Source organism: Macaca mulatta, chromosome 8, assembly GCF_049350105.2.
Source record: "Macaca mulatta isolate MMU2019108-1 chromosome 8, T2T-MMU8v2.0, whole genome shotgun sequence".
Taxonomy (NCBI): Eukaryota; Metazoa; Chordata; class Mammalia; order Primates; family Cercopithecidae; genus Macaca; species Macaca mulatta.
In genome coordinates, this window is record NC_133413.1 from 101,094,931 (window position 1) to 101,120,261 (window position 25,331).

The following is a 25,331-nucleotide window of genomic DNA, read 5'->3' on the forward strand; positions in this document are numbered from 1 at the left end:
TATGAAAAGCATCGTAAATATTGCCACTAGCTGGGATGAATGAATAACAATTGTTTGGCAGGTGGCATTTCATGACTTAAAGATGTAGAAAAAAACTGGAGTGCCAATTTAAGATGTCAGAACCATTTCTCCTTAGGGCTTCTTCCAGAATCATAACCACCCCATGGAGCGTCAATTATCAACATTCTCATTTTTAGGAGCACATCCTCCCTATCCCCTGAAACACTGCTTCTCATGGGTCAGGTCTCTACATCCATTAAAATATAAAGACAAAGAAAGAAAAGCGAGAAGTAAAATATTACCTTTTATTTTCTCAGGCACACAAGTGATTTGGATACCAATTATCAAGACATTTTACTGATTTCCCTTTAGAATGATCTATTTTAAATCTTCAGCCACCTTAGAAAATAGTTTGCAGCAATCACTTTGCAATTCATAAGTATCAGGTTAGAATTAAGTTGTGGAGTAAGTTAACAGTTTATGTTCAATATGTGAGGTTATTTGAACTCCTGAGTTTTAAATGTCCTGTAGAACAGTGATTCCTCTCCCTTCTAATGGCTTTTCAGATTAAAGCAATGACTTTAAAAAATTATATACTAAATACTTGATTACAACAGAAATTGGCCAATCTAAAAATCAGATAGTGTTATACTGAACATCATTCTGATATAGTGAGTAGCCTCTGGCTGAAACAAAATTCTACCACCAAGGCCATCAACTAGGTTAGTACTGTTTTTCCTGGGGTCTATGTAAAACTGTCCTTTTCTCTGCAAATGCTGCTTGGCTATGAACAGCATGGGTTTACCTGCACCAACCTGGCACAAACCTAGCGACTTTCTCAAGCATTCTAAAGATGTCCCTAGAGACAATAAATATTGACATATGTAAGTCACAGCACGTTTCTCAAGAACAGTCCAAATCAGCAGTGCACATTCACACACAGGAATGCTGGGGATATGCTTGTACTTGCACCACTTAATTACAACAAGGGGAAATAAGAGTAACTAATGAACTTAATAGCTTCATAAGAAGAAAAATGTTTTATAGTAATACACTTGACCCTATCAGGCAAAAGCCACCTAAAAGGATTTGTAACTGGTTACAAAGTGCATCAAGGGAGAGAATGGCTGGCTCTGAATAAACCCAGTCACTTCTGAACATAAAATACACATTCTAATGACAGAGAGTTGGTAATATTATTTTCACAAACCAAACAGTACAAATTTCAAGTTATTTCACAAATCAGATGATCAAATAAAAATGGACATGAATATACTTAGTAAATTAGTATATACAGTTTTAAAAGGTGCTATTGTAAAATAACCTACATGACAAAATTTGGCAAAGAGTAAACAAAATCATTAACAATAAACCAAAAAATATGCAAAACTTAAGAAAACGCCCAAAGAATTAAAAAAGAACACATCTTTCAAAAGATTCAGAAATTATATACCATTTGTAAGTGTGCATTAAGCAACTTTATACTGCACTTTAACAGTCTGAGAAATTTGACATTTCTATAAATATACATGACTGGAGACATTTTATAAGTATATATGACTGACAGCAATATTTGGACAACATAAAAGTACCCTATAGATGTGTGTTGCTGCCATAAATCCGGGATACAGGATTAAAAATGGAGTAAATAAGGCATGGCAATGCTTTGCACGATTTATTGTGAATGCAACCTGAAAACCCAGCAACCAAATTCACCCAGCAGGTAGCAGGACTGTAAGGGACTACTGTTTACTTGGATGCTGGAAATGCTGAAGAAAAGAAAAACCACAGCCATAGATTGGTATTTTAGAAACAGTCAATCCATACTATTTTAAGAAAAAAATGGATGATTTATTATATAAAATTAAGATTGGCAGAATACAGAAAAATTATTTCTTTTACCTTTACATATCTATTATAAGTACCAAGCAAAGTGTAACAATTAGAACTCATTACAAACTATCAAAAAGTATTCATTTGGTGAAATTATTCAAGTCACAAATGCTAAGTAAATAAATGCACTTCCAAATACGTGAAGTGTAAAACAAGTATGAAAATAGTGATCTTAAATAATGATTCTTTTCACAAAAACTAACCAACAAACAAGAAGCACACGAAAAAGACTGTCAGGTTAGACAGAAAAAAATAAATCAAATGTATTGTTGGTTGGGATTGTTAAACTAAAATCATTAAAAACCAGCAACTAGGATTCAAAAGAAAGTAAGAAAAAAGAAAAAGAAATGAGTAATTAGGACTCAAAAAAGAATAAGGGTATTCCAATACTATATCTATTTTCCTACTATTAACAAGAAAAGAGGATTTGGAGGCCAATTATGTCCTGTAGACCCAGGTGCTCTCAAAGTATTTGCACTGAAGTCTTCTTGGTATGGACATATAAATGAACTTTACTGTTAGTCAAAGGTGAGAAAACTTACACATTATAAAGGAAAGGAAAGCAATTACACCTGATAGGGAAAAAAGATCACCCATTAAAATGAACAAATTCATCTCTAGCATAAGACTAAAATAATCTGCTTCCAAATAATTCCTTTGTACTTTAGATGAGGACAAAGCTTTTACCATGATGAAAAGGCAAATGGGAGGTCTCTGATAAGTTGGAATCATCATAGCAATAAAAGAGATACCTACCAGAAAATTTGCATTAATAGCTATAATCTCATTTGTTAAAAAAAACTCATTAAGTTTATAATTAAACTATTTTTAAAATAAAATAAATGAATAATACATATGTAATATGAATCATATGCCAAATTATATTCTATAGTCGTAAGTGCTATTAATAAATACATTTGATTCATGCTACAAGAGAAAGAATTGAGACAATTTCACATTTCAGAATTCCTGAGTCTTATCAGAGAAAAACAAGTACCGAAAAAACAAAGAAAATAAACTTACTTAAAGTAGGGCAAATAACACAAATTTGGGCATTAACTTAATATCATATTTATAGTTTTAAAGCTGAAGACTATGGGAACAATATATATGTACTTCATGAAATTATAAACATGTTTTTAAAGCTTGGTTTTTAAAAAAGGCGTTTTGATCAAACAAGGCCACCTGAGTGACATCTTCAATGATGGTAAGCCCACCATTTTAAACGAATAATATTTTTATTTAAAAGCCTAATTATTAATATAAAAAGGAAAAAAGTTTATTTTAACAAAATGTTTTAGTAAGATTGCAATGGGACAGCCCTTTGATGAAAAATCTAAGGAGGGTAAAGCCAATGTAAATGAATTAGAACAAGAGTTCTAATTTTGAGTCACTACCCACTAAATAATTTCCCTTTTGCTTTGCATATTACACAGTGAAAATAAACAGTTATCTTAAGAGCACTTCAGTCCCACAAGGTAGGATTTAAGCTTTGTGAATAGGTGTAAATGGCCCTGTAACAACATGATGCCTGCAAAAATACATTCCACTGAAAATTAATGTCTGTTCTCTAACTAGTAAGGAAATGGGAAGCTAAGTGGTCCCACTTAAACAATAAAACAAAACAAAACAAAACCCACTGTTTATCCTTTCTGGAAAGACTACCAAAGCAAAGAACATCCAATAATATTACACATTTAAAACTGCATACTTTTACTCATCTTTCCAAGTAGGAAATATGCATACAAATAACTCATGGGCTTTATAAATAAAGACACTAATCAGAAATAATATTTGGGTTATTTCTCTGTTCGTAAATACCCAGAAATAAAACAATTAAAAAACACTAAAGTGCAGACCTATAGGCCAATACAGGCATGATAAAGAGGTGCAGCCAAATTTGCATCTACATTTACACTTACATATCCAGAAAATGATTCTTGCTTTAAAAAAAAAAATTGTGCAATTTAAAAACGAGTCAGTTTTGTTTGTGCCGTAATACAATTAGAACTTGTCTCTGCCCACTAGTGAAGTGACTGCTAGACCTTAGACAGCACACTAGGCTCTTGACAATCACATATCTCATTAGAATCATACAACATTGATTCCACCTCCAGAAAATGTTAGGGTCCTCTTGTTGTAGAATGAAGAGCCACTGGTATTTGGTTGATTGCCTTTAACCAGAGAGGACTTCAGTTCCATTTCACAAGCTACAATAGCTGCATTCAATTCCACTTGAGCTCGATGAACTACATAAAACATGAGGCCTATACTTATAATAATCTGTGAATAAAAATAAAACATTACAGTTATCAATATTTTATACAGAAAAAAAGATAAATCCAATAAATATTTGGTTTAGAAATGCTTCAAACCGGGTGCTTCTCAAAGATGGTAGGTAAAAGGCTATACATTTTTAAATAGTTTACATACAGTTATTGTTTATTCTTTCCTTTGCTGCTTCTCCTGGGAGTGGAGGACCGAAGTCTACAGGTAACCATGACACGGTATTAGGAAAACACACATTCCTTTTGGTTCACTTGATACAAGCCAAACCTGTCTCTTTGTGCCAAAAAGCTTTCTTCAAGGAATAAAAAATGTCTACAACAGAGGTAACAGCTGGCTAAACTTTGTTGGTATAATTAATGTATTATACCTTTGCATGACTATAAATGTCCATAGGTATTTCTAAGCCAACTTAGTGAGAAGCACTACCATTTACAATGAACTATCTGGTGCAGACAAAATTAAAAGTATTATGGACCACTTAAAAAAATGAAATGCCAATAAACTTCCAAAGAAATTAACAAGAGATTGTGAACAAGAAACTGCCTATACTTAGGAAAAAACAAAATCAGAGGAAAATACGATGATTATTTTAAAATGTTAGTCAAAGGGATACTAGAAAAAATAATCACACCGATCAAATTGAAAGTTAGGTTTCTAGTCTTAGCTTAGCTACTCACTAGTGATGTGATTTAGGGAAGCTTCAGTTTCTCATTGTCTTATAGGAAGCTATGTTCCCTCTGTACATTTTTCCTTTTTCCTCTTTTGAGATGGAGTCTCGCTCTGTCGCCTGGGCTGGAGTGCAGTGGCACAATCTCAACTCACTGCAACCTCCACCTCATGGGTTCAAGCGATTCTCCTGTCTCAGCCTCCTGAGTAGCTGGGATTACATGCATGCTTCCCATGCCCAGTTAATTTTTGTATTCTCAGTAGAGACGGGGTTTTACCATGTTGGCCAGGCTGGTCTCGAACGCCTGACCTCGTGATCTGCCGGCCTCGGCCTCCCAAAGTGCTGGGATTACAGGGGTAAGCCACAGCACCTAGCCCACTTTAACATTCTATGTACAATTCCTCAGAATGTCTAAGCAGTGTACATTTTCTAAATGAGTTTTATTCCAAAGTTCATTTATAAATCAGTTCTTTAGGACTTGGAGCAAATACAGCAGGTGTTATTTAATGTCCCAGCAAGTTTACAAAGGCTGCTGTAACCAAAAGTGATGCTGAAATATAATACAATTTCAATGAAATCTACCCATAATTATAACATAAGCTTTATGGGGAAAGTATTTTAAATCCAAGTGCTGAGGATGGTTGGGGAAGAGAAAATAGAAGCAGAGCATACTTGGGGTATGGTAAATGTGAGAGGGGAGGAACTTGGAACTTGCGCTAGGGGGTGCCATTAAATGAGTACCCATCACTCAGTAAAATTGTAAATAAGTTAGGCATCTTAAAGCTGGGTCTTTAAATTCTGTAATTGCTTTCTGTTAATTCTCTTAAAAGAAACAAGATATATTTACTGAAAACTCATACGTTTGCTACATATCAATAAAGGGAAACACCATTTAAAGAGATGAAGAAAATATTGGGGGGGGTGCGTTGTGAATTAAATGCTACGTTCTGTTTTAGACATGCTGAATTCGAGGTGCCTGTTAGATATCCAAAAAAGTTCACGGATGTCAGGGAATGGGTCTGAAGCTATAGAAAGAGGACTGAGCTAAAGACAGTGCTGGGGAGTAGGATGAGGGTGTGGGGAGGATCTTTACCCAAATGCACATCTCAGCAACCATCAGAGTAATTGGATTTGCTGTTAAAGAAAAAAGTTTTCAGAGTAGGACTAGAAAACTTAAGCTAGAATCTTCAAAAACACAGATATAAGGGGTGAAAGGAAGAAGTTAAGCATAAGCCAGGCAAGTGGGAAAAAAAGTTAAGACACTGGTATCAAACAAACTAAGGGAAGAGTGTTTTAATAATGAAGACACTGTCAAGAGTCTTAGACTGCTAACAGGTCAAGCTAGATGAGAACTGGAAAGTGCATCTCATTTAGAAAAGGTTACTGACAGCCTTAAAAAGAGCAGTTTGAGGGAAGGAAGTGGCAGGGCCACAGATAGCAAGGGTGAAATGGTTGTATCTTTAAGTGGGACTTTCCCAGCTGCACTTCTGATCCCAGGGCCTGATGATTTGGACAATCCCCCAACAAGCCCTCCCCATCTTCCTTAGCCAAGTGAAGTGTTAAAAGCATTTAGAAAATGGAAACAGAAGGTATAGTCAATTTTTTAAAAAGTTTTCTTATTAAAATGAAATCAAAGAATCAAACACAGGCAGAAGGTCATGCGTCACACAGAAAGACAGGCATCTCTTAATGCTAACTGGAAAGCAGGCTAAGCAGGGGCGGGAACATAAGAAGTTAACAGATTTCTTATATGAAAATTCAGGGGTTTCTCAGTTGAAGGCTTCTGATTTTTCTGTTAAGCAAGAGAGGTAATCTGTTGACAATAAAGAGGGAAGCAAGTGAAGGAGTCAAATTGTGAGGAGAAGTGAAGATAGTTTAAAATAATTAACTATTTCAAGACAACAGCAGGGGAGTGAGAAGACAAAGGAGAGAGATGGGATGTGGGGTAGTGTTGAGAAACTAGGTGAAGATTTGCAACCATGAGTTAAATATCAATCCGTTTGGTTACATGACTTCCCCAAAAGAATAGGGGCAAAGCAGATAAAACTTGGATGGTTTCGGTTGGTAGGTACATAGAAAAATAACAGGCATGGAAGAGTAACTAAATAGACCACAGAATCTAAGCTGGATTTCAGTACAGGTTGAGAATCCCTAATCCAGAAATTCCAAATCTCAAAGGCTCCAACCAAAAGTTTTTGAGCACTAACAAGACACTCAAAGAAAATGCTCATTCGAACACTTTAGATTCCAGACATTTGGATTAGGGATACTCAACAGGTAAGCATAATGTAAATATATTAAAAATCTGAGGAAATTCAAAATCTAAAACATTTCTGGCCCCAAGCATTTCGGATAAGGGATAATCAAACTATACAAGAAATGGTTGTGGCTTCCTATGAACATTTATTTTGTACTGCTTTATTTTAGGCTGGCAGCCATAAAACTCAGAGGCAAATTTGTGGCTCATTTCTAGAAAATATGAGGAATCTCATGAATATACTTATTCTGCTAGCTTTAACCTAAGCTATCTTCTTATTCTTTTGTATATATTTTGTAAGCTGCATTAAATGCCTCCTGATACAAATTAAGCTGTAACTAATATCAATTAAATCAAGCAAGCGTAAACATGTCTTCACTTCTTTTCATAAATCCCTAGGCTAAGAAATATGTGATTTCCCCACTGTTTTGTATTCTAAGCTTAAATCTGCCAGCTTAACCAAAGGGTGAGAAATCACTAAATAAAAGAAGATTCTATAGTTTAAAAAGTACCATGAACTTCATTGACTATGGTTGAATAATTTACTAAGACACATAAAAAGTTTTAAATAGTAAAAGTTATCTCCAAGCTATTAACAATGAGGGATTCTAATTACTCAAATGTAAAGTCAAAGGGAAAAAATGTTTCAAATAGATTACTTATTTTCAGGAAACTAAAAAAAAAATATGCTTAACTTCATACTAAAAAAGTCTGAGAACGTGATACACATTAATTTTACAGTACTGTAGGATGATCATAAATGATATACTGTGCTATAGATATAATGCATAGAAAGTTTAACTTTGTATGATTAGCGTGCTGTATTAATATAAATAAACCAACTGTAACATAAACATTTAACTTAGATTCAGATTATCTAAAGAAAATATAGCTCTGGGGAAAAAAGTAAAGAAAAAAACTGACTCTACATATCCAACATACTACAAAATTTTTCTTAAAGCAAGTACTTTTATTGATAAGCTTTATTTGGGCAATATTTCAATGTAAATATTCATGGTTTTACTTTATGTACTAAACTTGTACCTCGTAAGCACAAAGAAAATTAACTCTGGCTTTATTTTATCATAGTATTTTAAACACAATAGAGTCTCAAAAACTTGAGAATAATGCCACCAAAATAAAATCTGTAATATGGTACCATATACTCAGTAACAGTTAAAACTAATAAGTTAAAAGACCAGTAAGTCTGGAGGACCATCTCATTAGTATTATTTGCTTAGAGGAGTATAGTGTTGTCCCATGTATCTGTGGGGTATCAGTTCCTGGATCCCCCCAGATTTCAAAATCTGCATATACTCAAATCCCTTACATAAAATGGCATGGTAGCTGCATATAACTTTTGCATATCCGTCCATATGCTTTAAATGATTTCTACATTACTTATACTACCTAATATGATGTAAATGCTATGTAGTTATTGCAATACATTGCTTTTTTGTGCTATTTTTTGTTATATTGTTATTTTTAATTTTTTTCCCAAATATTTTTAATCTGTAGTTGGCTGAATCCATGAATGTGGAACCAATGGATACAGAGGTCTGACTATATTCTACTGGTTTTGAGCATGATCTCTAGAACCAACCACCTTGGTTCAAATCCTGGCTCTACCACTTATTAGTGGGGACTTTAAACAAGTTACTATCTAATGGTGTCTTTGTGAACCAGTTCTTGTGGATCAGAGATAGGGGGCTTGATTTACAGCACTTGCCATTTCCCATGGTGTAAATATTCCCATCATGGGCAATTTCAAACTATCAATGTGATGTCACTGAATGCAGATTTGGGAAGAGATGTATAATAAATAACCAGCTCAAGATAATAAACATCTGTACCTCCTAGGGTTTTCGTAGGGACTAAATGGGCTTAAATATGTGGCATATAAAGCATGGAATAAAGGTTAACTATCATCATCATCTCACTAGTTCATGAAAAATTACGATTTTCTATTTTGTTAAATCTCAGGAATAAAATCAATCACAAATAAATTTTTAACTATTTCTGCATGCAAATTTAAAGGCTCTAAAGAAATTTGCCTACATGGCAGTATTTTCCTCTTTCATCAACCTCTTATGTAAAATTTTATGTGCCCCAAACTATATTACAATTTGCATGGTAATAATAATCCATTACACAAGTCTTATTTGGACTTGTAATAGAAAACCTTAGACATTTTTATGAGGTAATACTTTTTAAAACAAATCTTTTGTTTCACATCAAATTGTACTAGAAAGAAATTTACATTGTCAACATAATACTTTAAAAAATGCAAACAGGTGAGTTTCAATAATTTGAATATAAAGTAACAAGATAAACACTCAACTCTGCCCAATCTTACTAAAATTATTTTCAGGCACATTTCACACAAAGTCAAAATACAGTATTTGATTTGTGATGACTCTGAAAATAATCACTACAAAAATAATCTTACTTTTGTCATTCTTTTTGCCTCTTTAAGAGGATTTTTCTGTATCAATTCAGTTCTGCACACTTGCATATATCCACACAATTAAAAAATTTTAATGTTGTCAAAATATGAGGTAGTACCAAAAGAACTAAGAAAAAAAAATCTAAAATGGAAAAACCCTCCTATTATTTTCAATGAAATCTCTCAAATCAGCAATGCCATACCAAAAGAAAAAGAGAGAAAAAAAAGAGACAACCCTTGGCCTTAAACTCACCTGTAAACAAAAAACAAAATATCCACTAACACTCTGTTCTGCAATGACATCTTCCATTGTCCGCAGGGTGGTACCCAAGTAAGAATTCAGAAGCTGGGTAGGAAGCAGTCCAACCGAAGATGCCATCAGATAGTTGGGTAATGAGAGATCAGTAATCTAGAAGAGTAGATTAAAGGGAATGATTCATTACCAAGTAAAATCTCAATTCAACATAAAAAAATGTGTGTATACGTCTAACTAGTGGTATTTCCTTGGGAAGGAGCTGACATCTTTACAACAGTATCCTGAATTTACAAAATGATTATAAAGAGAATACATGCAGAATGTAGAATATTTAGAATGAAATAAAAGTAAATTTTAATATTCTATTATACTACCATCAAAAGATTTGTGACTTTTTCTTTCATGTAAATAAAATCCACACGTAGATAACTTTGTAAAAACAGTTTTGTAAGTCTTCCTCATATCATTAAATATTCTTCAAAAGCATTCTTAAATAGCAGTGTGGTCGCTGGGCTTTGAAGCCAGACAACCCTAGAATGGCATTCTGGTGCTGAGAATTCAATAAGCTACTCTGTCTCTAAATCTCTGTTTTGTTTTGTTTGGAGACAGAATCTCGCTCTGTCGCCCGGGGTTGAGTGTAGTGGTGCGACCTGGGTTCAAGAAATTTTTCTGCCTCAGCCTCCCAAGTAGCTGGGCCTACAGGCGCACGCCACCACACTGCTACTTCTTTTTTTTTTTTTTTTTTTTTTTTTTTTTTTTTTTTTTTTTGAGACACAGTCTTGCTCTGGAGTGCAGCGGCCCGATTTCAGCTCACTGCAAGCTCCTCCTGAGTAGCTGGGACTACAGGCGCCCGCCACCACGCCCGGCTAATTTTTTGTATTTTTAGTAGAGATGCGGTTTCACCATGTTAGCCAGCGTGGTCTCAATCTCCTAACATCGTGATCCCCCTGCCTCGGCCTCCTAAAGTACTGGGATTACAGGCGTAAGTCACCGCGCCCGGCCCTACTTTTTTGTATTTTAGTAGAGACAGGGTTTCACCGTGTTGCCCAGGTTGGTCTTGAATTCCTGAGCTCAGGCAATTCGCCCACCTCAGTTTCCCAAAGTGCTAACTATCAGTTTTTTCATTTGTAAAATGAAATTCATCACCAGCTTAGATGGCTGTTAGGATCAGAAATATTTCTAAAGTATCTAGGAAATACCTGGCATATGACTGACACTCAAAAAAGGTGAAAATTATCATTATTATGCAATTATACTACCATTGTCTGAATGTAGCACGATTTAACCGCTCCTACTGTAGAATATTTACATTGCTTCATTTTTTGTATATATGGAATTACATTTATTTTTGGCTATTAAAAAATTCTAAAATTATGATAACGTCTTTTGGATATTAACCTCTGTGTTAGGCAACATCTAAAATATTCCTAATGACCTGATCTCCTGGTATTCATGTCCTTGTGTGATCCCTTCCCCTAGAGTGTGGGCTGGACCTCGTGCTTACTTCTAGCAAACAGGCAAGAGCAGAAGTGAGGAGATGTCACTTCCAAAATTAGGTTACAAAAAGAATAGGACTTCCACTTTTTCCTCAAGCAAGTAAGCTGCCATGCTCTAAGTAGTTCCCATGGAGAGACGCACGTGGCAAGGAACTGATGTGTTCAGTCAATAGCTAGCAAAAATAGCCTGGAAAAATAGCCAGTCAATAGCCCAGAAGTGAATCCTGCCCCAGTCAAGCCTTAAGATGACTGCAGCCCTGGCCAAAACCTTGACTGCAGCATTGTGAGGGATCCTGAGTCAGACGCACCCAGCTAGTTGCAGAGGAATCCCTGACCCAGAGAAATTGTGAGACAATAAATGATTGTTTTAAGCTACTAAGTTTTGATCTGATATACAGCAATACATGACATATGTATCTTAACTCTGGTAGGATAGATCACTAGAATTATTGGTTCAAATAGTAAAAAACTTCATTTTCCAAAATGTTCACAATGATTCAACACACCTGTCAGTATGTGATACATGAACGCATCCATTGTCATACTGTTACCAACTGTAAATATTAAATTTTAATCTTTATTTCGATAGGAGTAAAAACGATGTTTCATCATTATTTAATCTGTACTATTTTAACTTATATTGGCACATTTTCTATATACATTTTTTATTCACATTTCCTTATGGGTTTATTTGTTCACATTTGCTCTTTTTTATTGGGATATTAAGTGTTTTTCTTATTTGTAAGAACTATTTATATAGTGAGGGCAACCTGTTGTCTATTATATGTGGCATACAGTTTTTGCTAAAGTGTCCTTTATCTCTTAATTTTATGTTTTGACATACAAATGTTTTTAAATTTTTACATAATAAAATATTATCTATTTTGTCCTCTTATTTTTCCAATGCATTTAGCTTTGGAAAGTGTTTTAAGAGTCTATTGTTGATTTCTACCTATATATTTCTTCTGATTATGTTTTTCTTTTTAGCATTCACCACTTATTCCTTCCGGAATTTACTCAAATTCGAGGTGAGGATATAGCCTGATCCCTCCCCTTTCCCAATAGCCAATTTTCCCAGCATTAGATACTAAATAATCAATAACTTCTCCATTGACTTATTATGTTTACTTTAGTAGAAATAAAAGTTATTTCATATAAAAAGGGCTTATTTGAAGCTCTAAAACTGTCCATTTATATTTAAAATCTTGTATAGAACTAAAACATTGGTGTCTCAAATCTTGTACTGAAACTAAATTGTAATAAAGACTACCAGTTAATACCTGGCAAGGAATTTCCCATTCTATTCAAACTTCTTCATTATGTTTCTTTTAAAAATGGCCGTAACTGTTCTCAGCCACATTTATTCTTGCAGATCATTCTATCACTCAAAAAAAAAGAGTAAATTTTATACTGGGATTAAGGCAAATCTGCAAATTAATCTGGATAGACCTGAAATCTCTACCATATTAGGTATTCTTATCCAGAAATTTTTCTATAATTACTCAAAATCTTCTTTTATACCTCTTACTAAAGTTTGGTCACTTTATTCACGTATCCCATGCATTTCTTATTAGTTTATTTCTAAGCATTTCATGTTATTATTGTTACCACTACTATTGATTTTCAAAGTAACTTTTCCACACCCCCATCTGAGTATTACTGGTATATAAGAAAGCTACTGGCCACTTTATTAAACCTTTTTACTAATTTTAAAATCTGATATTTTAAACAGCTATAGGTGACTCTACAACTATTAATACAACCTAATCTAAAAATCATTTCATATTTTCAATAAAACTACATTCAACTCTATTAATAGATAATGAACTGGAGATGTATTACTGCTGATTTGGAAAGAATATTACAGTGACTGGTTGTTAACAATCCACCTTATCGATCACTGACTCAATAACTACTAATGCAAGATGCTCCAAGAGGTGCTTGGAAGAGATAAAAAGACACAGTGCCTACCACTGATGGATTTACACACTGACAAGTAAACATAAACTACCTGAGAAATAGGCAGAATGGGGAGCACTGAGAAGGACTACATGCTGAGCATTAAAGAATAAAGGATGAAAATTAATTGTAGAAGTGGAGGCCAAAGGGTAACTTTTTGGGAAAAGAGGGATTCAAGGCAGACACTGAAAGCCTAGTATGAGTTCGGCAAGCAAAGATAGATAGGATGAGGAAGGCAGGTGTTCCAAGAAGAGAACGAACAAAAGATGAACAGCTGCTTCCAAATTATTTTATTTATTTATTTTTTTATTTTATTTTATTTTTTTTATTTTTTTGAGACAGAATCTCGCTCTGTCGCCCACGCTACAGTGCAATGGCAGGGAAAGTACAGAATGTACTCATAAAGTTGGCAGCACAGCTAGGATTGTCTATAGGGCACACACAAAGAAATCGTGTAAAATAAAGACAGGAAAACTAGATGGGGTGATACATGTTGGGGCCTTAGATAAAAGAGGAAGGAGCCTATACTCAGAGGAAAGGTACCAGGGAGTCTAGTCAAAGAATGATGTGAATGGAGCTAAGCTGAGCAAGGTTCCTTCTTCAATTTAGAGCACTTATAGGAGCAGAGAACTTTCTTTAGAATAAACATGTCAGATATAGAAAGTAAGAACATATGACAAAAATGAATGTTATAAAAATTACATTGCAGTTAATAACAAAACATTCCATATTATGGAAGTTATCTTTAAAATAAATATTTCAGTTCAGAAATTTCAGAATGCAACACTTCTGGCCACAACCTTTACCTTTAAATGTAATGAAGTTTCTCTAAATAGAACACATAATTGACATTCACAGATGACATCAATAATATTCAAATGGGTAATTTAAGAACAGATTTCATAAATCTGAAACAACTCTATCACTCAACTCAACAAGACCATCACCCATGCATAAACTGCATAAATTGAAGTTTATCAAATCTTTCATGACCAAACCTTACCCTTGGGAAAAAGTGTTATTATACATACATATAATTTTAGTTAATAATCGTAAATATTTTTGCTGGAGTGTTCAATGCTTTAACCAATGGAGCAACACAGTAACATACATGTACACAGGTTTTAAACTACTAAGAACTTTATTAAAGATGAACAGCTTCTTCCAAAATATTTTATTTTATTAATTTATTTTGAGACAGAGTCTCGCTCTGTCGCCCAGGCTGGAGTGCAATGGCACGATCTTGTTCTCACTGCAACCTCTGCCTCCCAGGTTCAAGCAATTCTCCTGCCTCAGCCTCCTGAGTAGCTGGATTACAAGCGTGCACCACCACACCTGGCTAATTTTTGTATTTTTAGTAGAGACAGGGTTTCACCATGTTGGTCAGGTTGGTCTTGAACTCCTGCCCTTGTGATCCGCCCACCTCAGCCTCCCAAAGTGCTGGGATTACAGGCGTGAGCCACTGCACCCGGCCTATTTTTAATACAGCATTTCCTATAAGCAAAAATTTTACTCAGAATTTCCATCTAGCTCAGTCTTTGACAAACATATTTGGAATACTTGTTTTCAAAAGGAGATGCATCCAGTCTTCTCTCCACAGTCTTCAAGCATCAAAGTTCTAAAATTTTGTCTCCTTGTTTTACTTTGTAGAAAGACATTAAACATGAGCCTAGATCAATACCATTGGAATTCTTGCCTGCAAGTACCCCAGCATTTTAGCTCAGGATTTGTATTCCAAATCAAAGAACCCCTAGATTTCTCTACCTAGGATATCAATGCTATCTTGCTAGTTAGTTTCTGTGATGAGATACCACAGCGAGAGTTTAAGGGATGGCAAACACCACCTGACTGCTATCCTCTCATGTTTTAAAAACTCTAGAAGCACTATAAAAGTATATATCCTTTATTCCCAGAGGTACATGATGTACTTGAAGATGTGATTCACTTAACATGGGGTTAACATGTAGAACATCATTTCACCACTATACCAAATAGATCCTGAAAACAAAGAAGTATTCCATCTGGGAGGGGAAAAATAAATGAGAGGAAAAAAAAAAACTGTAATTCTGAAGAGCAAGAGCTGATTCACCTCTGAACACGGCATTTTTGGAGCTGACAACAGAGAACCTCCGTCTTTAGATCTATCACTAGGACATTCACTGAAGCTGGGGCTGTGGTCGGTCCTCTTAGGCAAAGCACCAAGCACAGCTCTCAGGAAACCTGACCCAGCTCTTCTGCTTTCTAAGATTATAGCTGTTTACACAATGGTTTTACCACTTTAATTTAACCCACCAAGAAACTTTGTTTTTACATAGACTATCCTGGCATGGATGTAATAAAGAATATAAAGGTGACCTGTATTCAGAAGACCTCAAATTTTATGTGCAGCTCTGTGAATCTAGCATTCATTTTGGCAAATTATACCTTCCTGTACAGACGTGTGGCTTGGTATTTGGGATGCTGCTTATTAACAAAATTACTGTTAAAATATTATAAATTCCAATTAAAATATATTAAATTACATTATATAGGAAAAAATCATGAATCACTATAGAAAAAAATCATGAATCCCTAAGACTGTTAAGAAAGGATTGGTCAAGAGAAATTAAAATGACCAGTTTGGTCTTTTCATCTAATTAATATTTACTGATAAAGTATTTTACTGTATATATCCCCAAAATACTTCCTACTAATATTTCAGAAAAATTGGGGAAGAGATGGCCGGGCACAGTGAGTGGCTCCGCCTGTAATCCAAGCACTTTGGGAGGCCGAGGCGGGCGGATCACGAGGTCAGGAGATCGAGACCATCCTGGCTAACAGAGTGAAACCCCGTCTCTACTAAAAAATAAAAAAAAAATTAGCCAGGCGTGGTGGCGGGCGCCTGTAGTCCCAGCTACTCGGGAGGCTGAGGCAGGAGAATGGCGTGAACGCGGGAGGCGGAGCTTGCAGTGAGCCGAGATCGCGCCACTGCATTCATAAATGGCAACTATTTTTCACTCTCAGAAAATCAAAAGTTTAAAAATCAGTTTAAAGAAAAACGTTAACTGCATATTCTCTTTCCTTTGCTCCTCAAAATACCTCTTCATCTTTTCTGTGTTCCCAAACTCAGCGGCCATAGCTGGAAACCTCGTCAGTCAGGCACACAGCTAATTCCTCATTTCCCACATCCAATATCTACTACCTCTTGTCAACCGCACCTTCTCTGGGGAAATCTATCCACCGTCTGGGCCTATTCCTAATTTAGTCTCCTCTCCGGTCCTGACACACAGACTACCCCACTCACTACCTATGCTAACTCCTGCAGAAATCTTTTTAAAAAGGGAGAATAATCCTGCTTAAACTCCCTCCTACTGCCATGAGGTTCTTCACAGCACAAAGTGCTTCATGATCTGGCCTCTGAGCATTTCACACATCCTGTCACACTATGTCCCAGTCACATCAAAATTGTCTCAGTTCCTAGAACACTACTTGCTCCCCTTTCCCTCTGGGCCTTTCTACATTGTTCCTTCTGGGGAGTACAACAAGCACATCCTTCTTTCCACTCCATTTACTCCAAAAAGTCCTACACTGTCTTTCACTACTCAGTCATCAATTACTCTAGGAAACCTTCCCAGATGCCACAAGCCTTTTAAGTGCTTTCAAGTGCTCTGACAGAAACTATACTTCCCTGTCCCCTTTGCACTGGAGAACAACTGAAGGTTTTGCCATTTGTTTGCCCCTCAGTCCTTTCCCAAACTATAAATTCTGTGAGGAAAGGGATCTGCCTGTCTTGGTCCTCATTGTGTCCCTAGATCTTAACAAATGCCTACTATATATTAGGTGCTAAATATATGTTTATTGGAGGTTGGATGTATCAACACCAACAATGTTTTATTTATAAACATGGAAACCTAGAGTAGTTGCCAGTTTATAAACAAGTTGGAATGCAAAGTCCATTTTTAATTGGATTTTCAGAAATTAAGAACACTCTGCCAAGCACACAGAAAAAATGTTATAAATGAAAATTAACTTATTTTCAGCAAAACTTACACCATGATTTACCTAGAATGCTATTTCTCCACTGGAATGCTACCACCTCAAGGGAGAGACTTTATTTTATTCACGGCTACACCTCCAGCATTTAAAACAGCAGCAGGCACATGCTAGGCACCTACCAATTATTTACTGAATGAATACTAAAAATATTTCCAGAAACCTCCAAGGTGAACCTAATGTCAAGGCTAAGACCCTCTTGTTAGGGTCTCTCAAGCAACCCTGAGAGTACTGAAAAAAGTCTTGCTACTGGAGAAAAAAAAAAAAAAAAAACAAGGCCATAGCAGTGCTGAGACCCTACCCTAACAGCTAGAGAGGGCTTCAGAGTAAAGAGATTTCTACTGACAGAAATGGTTAGGTCAATGTCTGTCTACGACACAGAAGCATCTTCATCTATGCAAGCTTCTTCAAGAGTTCACTGTCCCTAAATTAGGAACTGCTTTTAATGGCTCCCAAATATCTTAGGGAGGGGTCACCAATTTATCTGACAATTTGGTTTAACCACCCTTCCACCCTCCCACCCCCATACACACAGAGGTCTTGAATCTTCCCCCAAGGGGGGAAAAATGTGTCTCTTATTGTACATAATTTCTGGAACACAAGTTGAAAAGATTTTCTTCATACAATCTGACATACTATAGGTTTATTGTTTGTACTAAAAAAATGTATCATATGCCTTCTATATATATCTAAGGCCCAGTTCTAAGCAGGAATAAAAAAGATACAAAGATAGAAAACTACAGCTGACTATGCAATCATTAAAAGTCATGTTGCAATACATGTAATGACAAGATGTTCATTACATCAAGTAAAAGAAGGTCACAAAAATCATTAACTCAATATTATATTAAAAATACATATCAATAAAATGCAAAAGAGAAAAATAAACACTAAAATGCTAAGGACTTTTTTCTTTGTACTTGCTATACTTTTCAAAGTTTTTACAATGAATACATATAGACAGAAAAAACAAATATTGTTAAAATACGTTTTAATAACCTTTTTGCTTTTAAACAAATTTTTTTTAAATCTAGAAAGGGTTAATAAAACATACTGTATATACATTAATATAACAGGCTAGAGATATAGATTAGTGAATTATAAGCCTACATATGACACAAAAAAACGCAGAAGCTGATGAGATAACTAAAGACACACAAAGAGGGGAAAACAGTTTCAAGGAAATAAAGGTCAGCTGCATTCAGTGGTATTGTGAGGTATCAGGATGTGTACTGAGATGACATTACACAACTTGGTCATCCTATCTGACCCTTAAGGGCCAGCCTCCAACTCTTTCAAAACACAGACTGCATCTGCCTTTCTATTTTGCCTGAACTGTACCACTGGCAGCAAATCATTACACTTTACTAGTAAGAAGAAATCATCATTACATACACTGATACAGTGACAAGTATTACGACTATCATATCTTTATCTGAATCTATGGCTATATCTACAGCACAGAATAAGAATTTAAGAAAATAAGAAAACATTACAGAATAAGAACTTAAGAAAATGAGAAAATGTTTATTTTTATAACACACACTATCACTAAACTGTTAAAAAATAAAACGTAATGTTACATTGTTGCTCAGAACACTTGTCTTTTTAAAAGCAAACTCTGACCTAATCTATACCCTCTCATTTTGCAAATAAGGAAAACTGGAGGCCAGAATCATTAAATGACTTCACCAGGGCTACAAAGGAGCTAAGACAGAACCAGAAGACCCCACAGCATAAGCCAAGATACTATACTGTATTTGTGGTCTTAGAGTCATTTGCCAAAAACTTTTCTTTAGTTGTAATAAATTTCAGTTCAAATATAAACTAAATTACTAAAAGTAATTTATCTTCTTAATAACTCAATGCAAACTCTAGGAAAACTTGAAAAACAGTTATATCTGCTTAAAGTTATAATGACATCCTTCACTATTATTATTTCAGTCAGTACCAGTTTCACAGCTCCCTGGCTCCCTCCAAAACAAAGAATCTATTTGTTGCTTCAAACCTATGGTGGGCTCACATAAATAACCAAGTAATTGGTGGTTTGGTAACAAACAATTCTATAAAGCAGTTCACTAAGAAGTGAGCCACAGTGATGGGTAAGGTCTTGCACTTTTAAATTTACTAATTTCTATTTTATTTGCATTTTACACACAATACCCATTGATTGCTTTTGTTTAAAAATTTTTTCTGTTAAATAAAAATATAAGATATATGTGAGAAATTAAGGGCCTCTTCCTACAGTTGCAGGGGCTCAGGCTTGGTAGCTGTTTTGTTGCTGTGACTCTAAGGCAGAATAAGTTGGCAAACTTTTTCCATGAAGCACCAGATAGTACACAGTTCGGGCTCTGTAGGCAGTAGGGTCTGTAGTAACTAGTCAATTTGCCATTTTGGATTAAAAGGATACACACATAGCACACACATAAGTGAGCACAGCTGTATTCCAATAACACCATTTACAGATGCTAAAATTTGAATTTCATATAATTCTCATGTACATGAAATATTCTTGTGGTATTTTTTCCAACTATTTAAAAATGGAAGAATCATTCTTAGCTTGTATGCCATACAAAATTGGGCTGTGGTTTTCTGACCCCTGCTCTAACATCTGGGATGATACCTAAGTCAACTGTATAGAACCTTCCCCAGTCCTCCATAATGTCTGATATTCAAGGTGTGCTAGGACAAGTATTCTACAACTGGAATCAGGATGTGTCTGGGAAATCCAGCTCTTCTTGGACCAACACTAGTACCCTGAGTAAGTTAATGACTGTAAACATTTACTAACTGTGTAATCTTGGGCAAGTTATTTCACCACTGTGCCTCAACTGCCTCAGCTATATGATGAGGATCATGGCTGAAACGAACAGTAAATAAGTTATGAGTGCATGATTAAACAGTGCCTGGCAATTAGTTAAGTACAATATAGGTATTTGTTAAATTTTTTTTAAAAGTAGCTCAGTTTCAGTATCCTCATTTTGGAATGCAGAGGATGGTGAGAAAGAAATAGCAAATAATGAGCAAACTATATATTTTATCACAGCTCTGCAGCATGTATTATTAAACACATCTCACAACAGAAAGTATGGCTCAAAAGAGTAACTATAACTACTTCAAGATGACACTGTAAATGTTGGAACCAATCTGATTTCAAGTTTCTAGTATGCATGGGAGAAGGGGAAAAAAATGGTTCAGAGGAGATAAGCAAGGGAAAGCGCCTTTCCTTCTTCCATATATTATCCTTTACAATCAGCTCCTGCTTCTAAAATGTGAATACAACTACCTCCACCACTACAAATAATAATAACACTTAACAATTACTGGGAAGTGACTATGAGCCAGACAAAATACTTAATGCCTTCACAGTATCAGCTTTTTTAAGCCTCATAACTCTACTTCATTTTACAGATGAGGAAATGGAGAAGGCCAGATGGCACGGACTAATTCAGGATCATCTATTTCCAAAGCCTGGGCCTCTCATGACCACTACACCTAACTTCTTTGAGGTAAGCCCAGATGAATTTCTCTAATTATGGGCACCAAAGAAAAAAAAAAAATGAGTTTTAACTGGAATTTGTTTTTTTTTTTTTTAAAAAAAGGATGATTTCAAAGATAAGGAGGGATGTAGCAAACACAAGAAATATGCCTAGAAAGGGGGCAGCTATGGTCAGCAGGAGGGGTATGAGGTAGAGAGGGTATATGAGGAGGCAGAATGGAGTTCTAGAAGGCAGAAAGGAAAGTCAGACTAAAACTAACATCAGCCTTAACTAAGCTTTCTTTTCTTTCACATATCCTGGGTGAATTCAGAAAACTGTTCTAGTTGAAAGGACTACTTCTGTAAGCAGGCAGTTCAGGACAATAGGTATAAACAGGACATAACAGACCATATCCAGTGGCTTCACAGCCCACCCTGCTATGGCTATGAGTAAAAACTTTACAGTAAGATGCACCATATCAGCTGATCCTGAGTTCAAACCCTAGCTCACCCACTTGGTAGGTGGGTGACTGAAGAAGTTCCTGGATGGTTGAGCTTCTGTTTCTTTCTCAGTGAAATGGTGACAATAATACCTATTGCAAGAGGCCATTTTTCTTTTTTTTCCCCTTCTTTTTTATGGATCACACAATGCTAAATTCAGAGTTGTCCCTTGTCAAGCTCAGTTTCAACTACATGATTACCTTAAATTATTACCAAGTACAAAATACAACTTCTTAGTCACATACTTAATATGTAACAGACATAATCAAAAGAAAAGCCTACCTTATTGTCAATCAGTAAATACATAATGAGCCCTTACTATTTACCCATGACTATACCCGGCATTAAATATATATTGAAGAAATGAAGAGGTGGTGGGTTGAGACCCTACCATCAGACCATGGTTCAAAGTCTGACTCCACCATTAGTTTAGTACCTTGGTGACCTTGGGTCATAACAACAGAAACGACAAAAGCTAACACGTGTTTGTTAAGCCAGGCTCTGTTGCATGTATTCATCTCATGTAATCTTCTCAATAATCCTATGGAAGTAGGTATCATTACTTTCCTTATTTTACAAATAAGAAATTGAAGCACAGAGAGAATAAACAACTTGCCCAAAGTCACTAGACTCTAAGCAGACAGCAGGAATCCACAGCACCAGCCCTGTGCTCCTAACTAGTAGACACTAGTCTATAATATGTGCATAATCAACTTCTGCAGGGCTGGTTTAAGGATCAGAAATATGTGGAAAGAGCCTAGGATAGTAGTTGGCATGCAGTAGGTGGACAAGAAAAGGCCCAAGGATACATGCTATACTGAAACACAAACTAACAATCAATCTATTCAGGTTCCTTAGCCTAACCTTCTTTCAAAGTTCTGGGATAGTTTATTTATTATTACCCAAGACTGGATCAAAGTTCAAGTTTATATTTCATACTACAGGAGGGTATGAAAAAGAAATTTAAGACTATACCAAACTACTGCTAACACTAAACTTCATCTCTACAGAAAACCGCTTATCTGTTTCCACTGCCTCTACCAAATACCATTATAGTCATTGCTGCTGTTGCTTGGAATCAAGAGGTTTGCAAAAGGCATTTAAAAGAAAAGAAAAGCTTTTAAAAAAACAACCAACAAGGCCGGGCGCGGTGGCTCAAGCCTGTAATCCCAGCACTTTGGGAGGCCGAGACGGGCGGATCACGAGGTCAGGAGATCAAGACCATCCGGGCTAACACGGTGAAACCCCGTCTCTACTAAAAATACAAAAAATTAGCCGGGCGTGGTGGCGGGCGCCTGTAGTCCCAGCTACTCGGGAGGCTGAGGCAGGAGGATGGCGTAAACCCGGGAGGCGGAGCTTGCAGTGAGCTGAGATCAGGCCACTGTACTCCAGCCTGGGTGACAGAGCGAGACTCCGTCTCAAAAAAAAAAAAAAAAAAAGAAAAAAGGGAAAGATTTTAATTTCATCACAAAGAGGTAGATTGGTTAGAATTATTCCTAATTCAAAACAAAATGAGAAAGTTTCCAGAGACTAACAATGATTTACTTTTTGAAACAATGCATCAGAATCACTTAAAATACATCAATTCCTATGGTTTTGAGTGCAATTATCTTTTTACTTCAGTACAGTTTTCTTTAAGTCTAGCTGAAGGGTTGAGTTCCTGGGAATCTACATAAACGCTTGGTAGTTTAGAATAATTGAATTTGGGGAACACGGTAATCTACTTTTTTAAGTCCTTCACTTTATAAAAGAGAAAAGTGAAGCCAGACAGGGTCAGTAATTTGATCCAAAGTCACAAAGTTTGTAGACCAGATTCCTTTCTTCCAGTAAAATGATCTCTTCACTAGCAGTGTTTCTATCCTAAATCAGTTGCATGGAGATGCACACTAGCTATAAAAACCTGGGCAAGCAAAACATATGAATACAAGCACAGAAAAGTCTATAATGGTGCATATATTGAAGAAAAATAAACGCTAATTGAGCAAAAGGTTATCTGTTCTGTTTTATTCACCGCCCTGCGATTTCGAAATGAAGTTCCTCCAAAGAAAGATAAACAGTAGCATTTTCTCCTTTACATCGCATTAAAGCACAATTACTTGAAGAAGAAAAAGCCCATTACAAATATAGGAAACTCCAAAAATCGGAGTCTGCAACTAGCTCCTCCACTGTTTACTGAAACACTTCCTTCGGTCCATGTTGCTAAAAACTTGAATCAAAACCCTGGATGTATTTATGCAAGCAAGAGAGAAAGCTAAAAACGTGAAGCTTTCCTCCCTAAATGTTGCCAAAGCTGCTACAAAAGATGACAAGTATTAAAGATGTGCATTTCCATTCATGTCCCTGCATGCCCACTGTTAAGAGGGCTTTTCATTTTTAATTACGTTCCCATCCCGAAAAGGAACATTAGCTTTTTATCTAACAAACTGTCTTTCGAGACTCCGCGTTAGGTATGTTTTATGTGTATGACAGATTTCCTAGGGTGCGATGGAAAGTAATTGTAACTCCTGCCCTCAATGTCACTTCTCTGCTGGTGTTTATCTGATAGAGCGCCCTCCTAGGGCCGCCAAAAGACCGCTCAAAAACAGACTTGGAGAGGGATAGGCCAGCGGGACCCTACTTACCGAAAACACTGCATTCTGAAGCCCAAAAGGTATGGGGGTCAGTCTGGCCAGCGCCACCACTTTCAGGCCGCTTCCTCCCTCCACGACGCGAATAACGGCGCTCAGCTTGTCGCTGCTCTGGATCCTGGCGGCCACCCAGGCAGTGAGCAACCGCTTGCAGACCACATGGGCGATGAAGGTGCCGATGAGGACGCCCACCACCATCAGACCCATGCCCAGCACGAAGCCGTACAGGTAGCCAGCGGCCACGTTGAGCACGATGTAGCCCCAGCCGCAGGGGAAGGAGACCACGATGAAGCCCACGACGAAAAGCAGGACCCCTAGCAGCGAGTCAAGGCTCTCCACCCACAGCAGGAGGTGCTGAAGGTAGCGGCGGACCAGGGCCAGGGAAGCGAAGCACAGGGCGGCCAGCACGCAGACCAGCACGAGGCTCCGGCACCAACAGGTGCTGCTGAGGCAGCAGCAGCGCCAGTTTCTCACCTCGGCCACGCCGACCACCACGCCGCCGCCGCCGCTCCCGGGGCAGCCCGCCAAGGCCCCGCCCGGCTCCGGCAGCTCCGAAGCCGCTGGCGGACCGTGGCGCTCCAGATAGGCGCCGAGCAGGGCGCCCGAGGCCGCCGCCGCTGCCGCCGCCGCGCTCGCCCCGCCCCCTCGGGGAAGGCGGTCCGCCAGGCCGTCCCCGCCCGCACCCCGCGGCAGGGCCCAGCGGGCAGGCAGCTCTGCAAGGCCCGGGAGGGCCGCGTGCTGCAGCAGCCGGGGCAGCGCCTGGAGCAGGATCCCGCCCGGGCTCCGCATGCCACAGCCCGGCGCGGGCCCTCAGCCGACTAGCCCCTCCGCCGCGGCGCCTGTTAGGCAGCTGCCCTTCATGGCGCCCGGTTCGCCCGGCCTCGACTCCCTGCGTCCGCTCAGGGGGTGGGAGACAGCCCGGACAAGGGCGCCGAATCAGCGGAGGAGCGACGGCCGGGCGGAGTGAGGAAACTCCCGCCCCAGCGCCCACGGAGCCCACTCCGGCGGTGCCCGCCCCTTGTCGGCCAGAGGGGCGGGGCCGCGGGCGCTCGGGGCGGAGCGGGCTGTGTTCTGGCCCCGCCCCCGTGACGCCTGCCCGCCAGGCTGCAGGGGTCGCGGGGCGTCTGCGTGGGCCAGCGGAGGCCCAGGGCTGCTGAGAGCAACTGCTGGGAGGGCAGGAGCTCTGGGGAGGGCGGGGCGACTGGCAGGGGCGCGCTCCCCGACTTCCCACAGTCGCGCGCATGCCGGCGTGTCAGGGCGCGCGCTCCCCTTCTCGGACAGAGGCGACCCCAGTCCGTGAGCTGCTTGGATCCTCGCCCGTTCCCTCCTGGTCGTTTCCGCAGTAACCTCTTATCGGAGCGGGCAGCTGTGAGTGGCGCTCACATCCGCAGCTACCCTGTCGAATTGGGGAAAGCGTTCTTGTCCTGTTC

General features: G+C 37.9%; 1 protein-coding gene across 1 annotated transcript; it reads right to left on the reverse strand.

Moving 5' to 3' along the window:
• Positions 1–285: 285 nt before the first annotated feature.
• TMEM64 (transmembrane protein 64) lies at positions 286–24,866 on the reverse strand. The gene is made up of 3 exons (XM_002805423.4): positions 23,896–24,866; positions 9,806–9,961; positions 286–4,176 (listed from the first exon to the last, which is right to left on the reverse strand). Exons 1-3 carry the CDS (start codon positions 24,688–24,690, stop codon positions 3,985–3,987), a joined length of 1,143 nt encoding a protein of 380 aa, XP_002805469.2. The 5' UTR covers positions 24,691–24,866; the 3' UTR covers positions 286–3,984.
• Between the last annotated feature and the right edge of the window lie 465 nt (positions 24,867–25,331).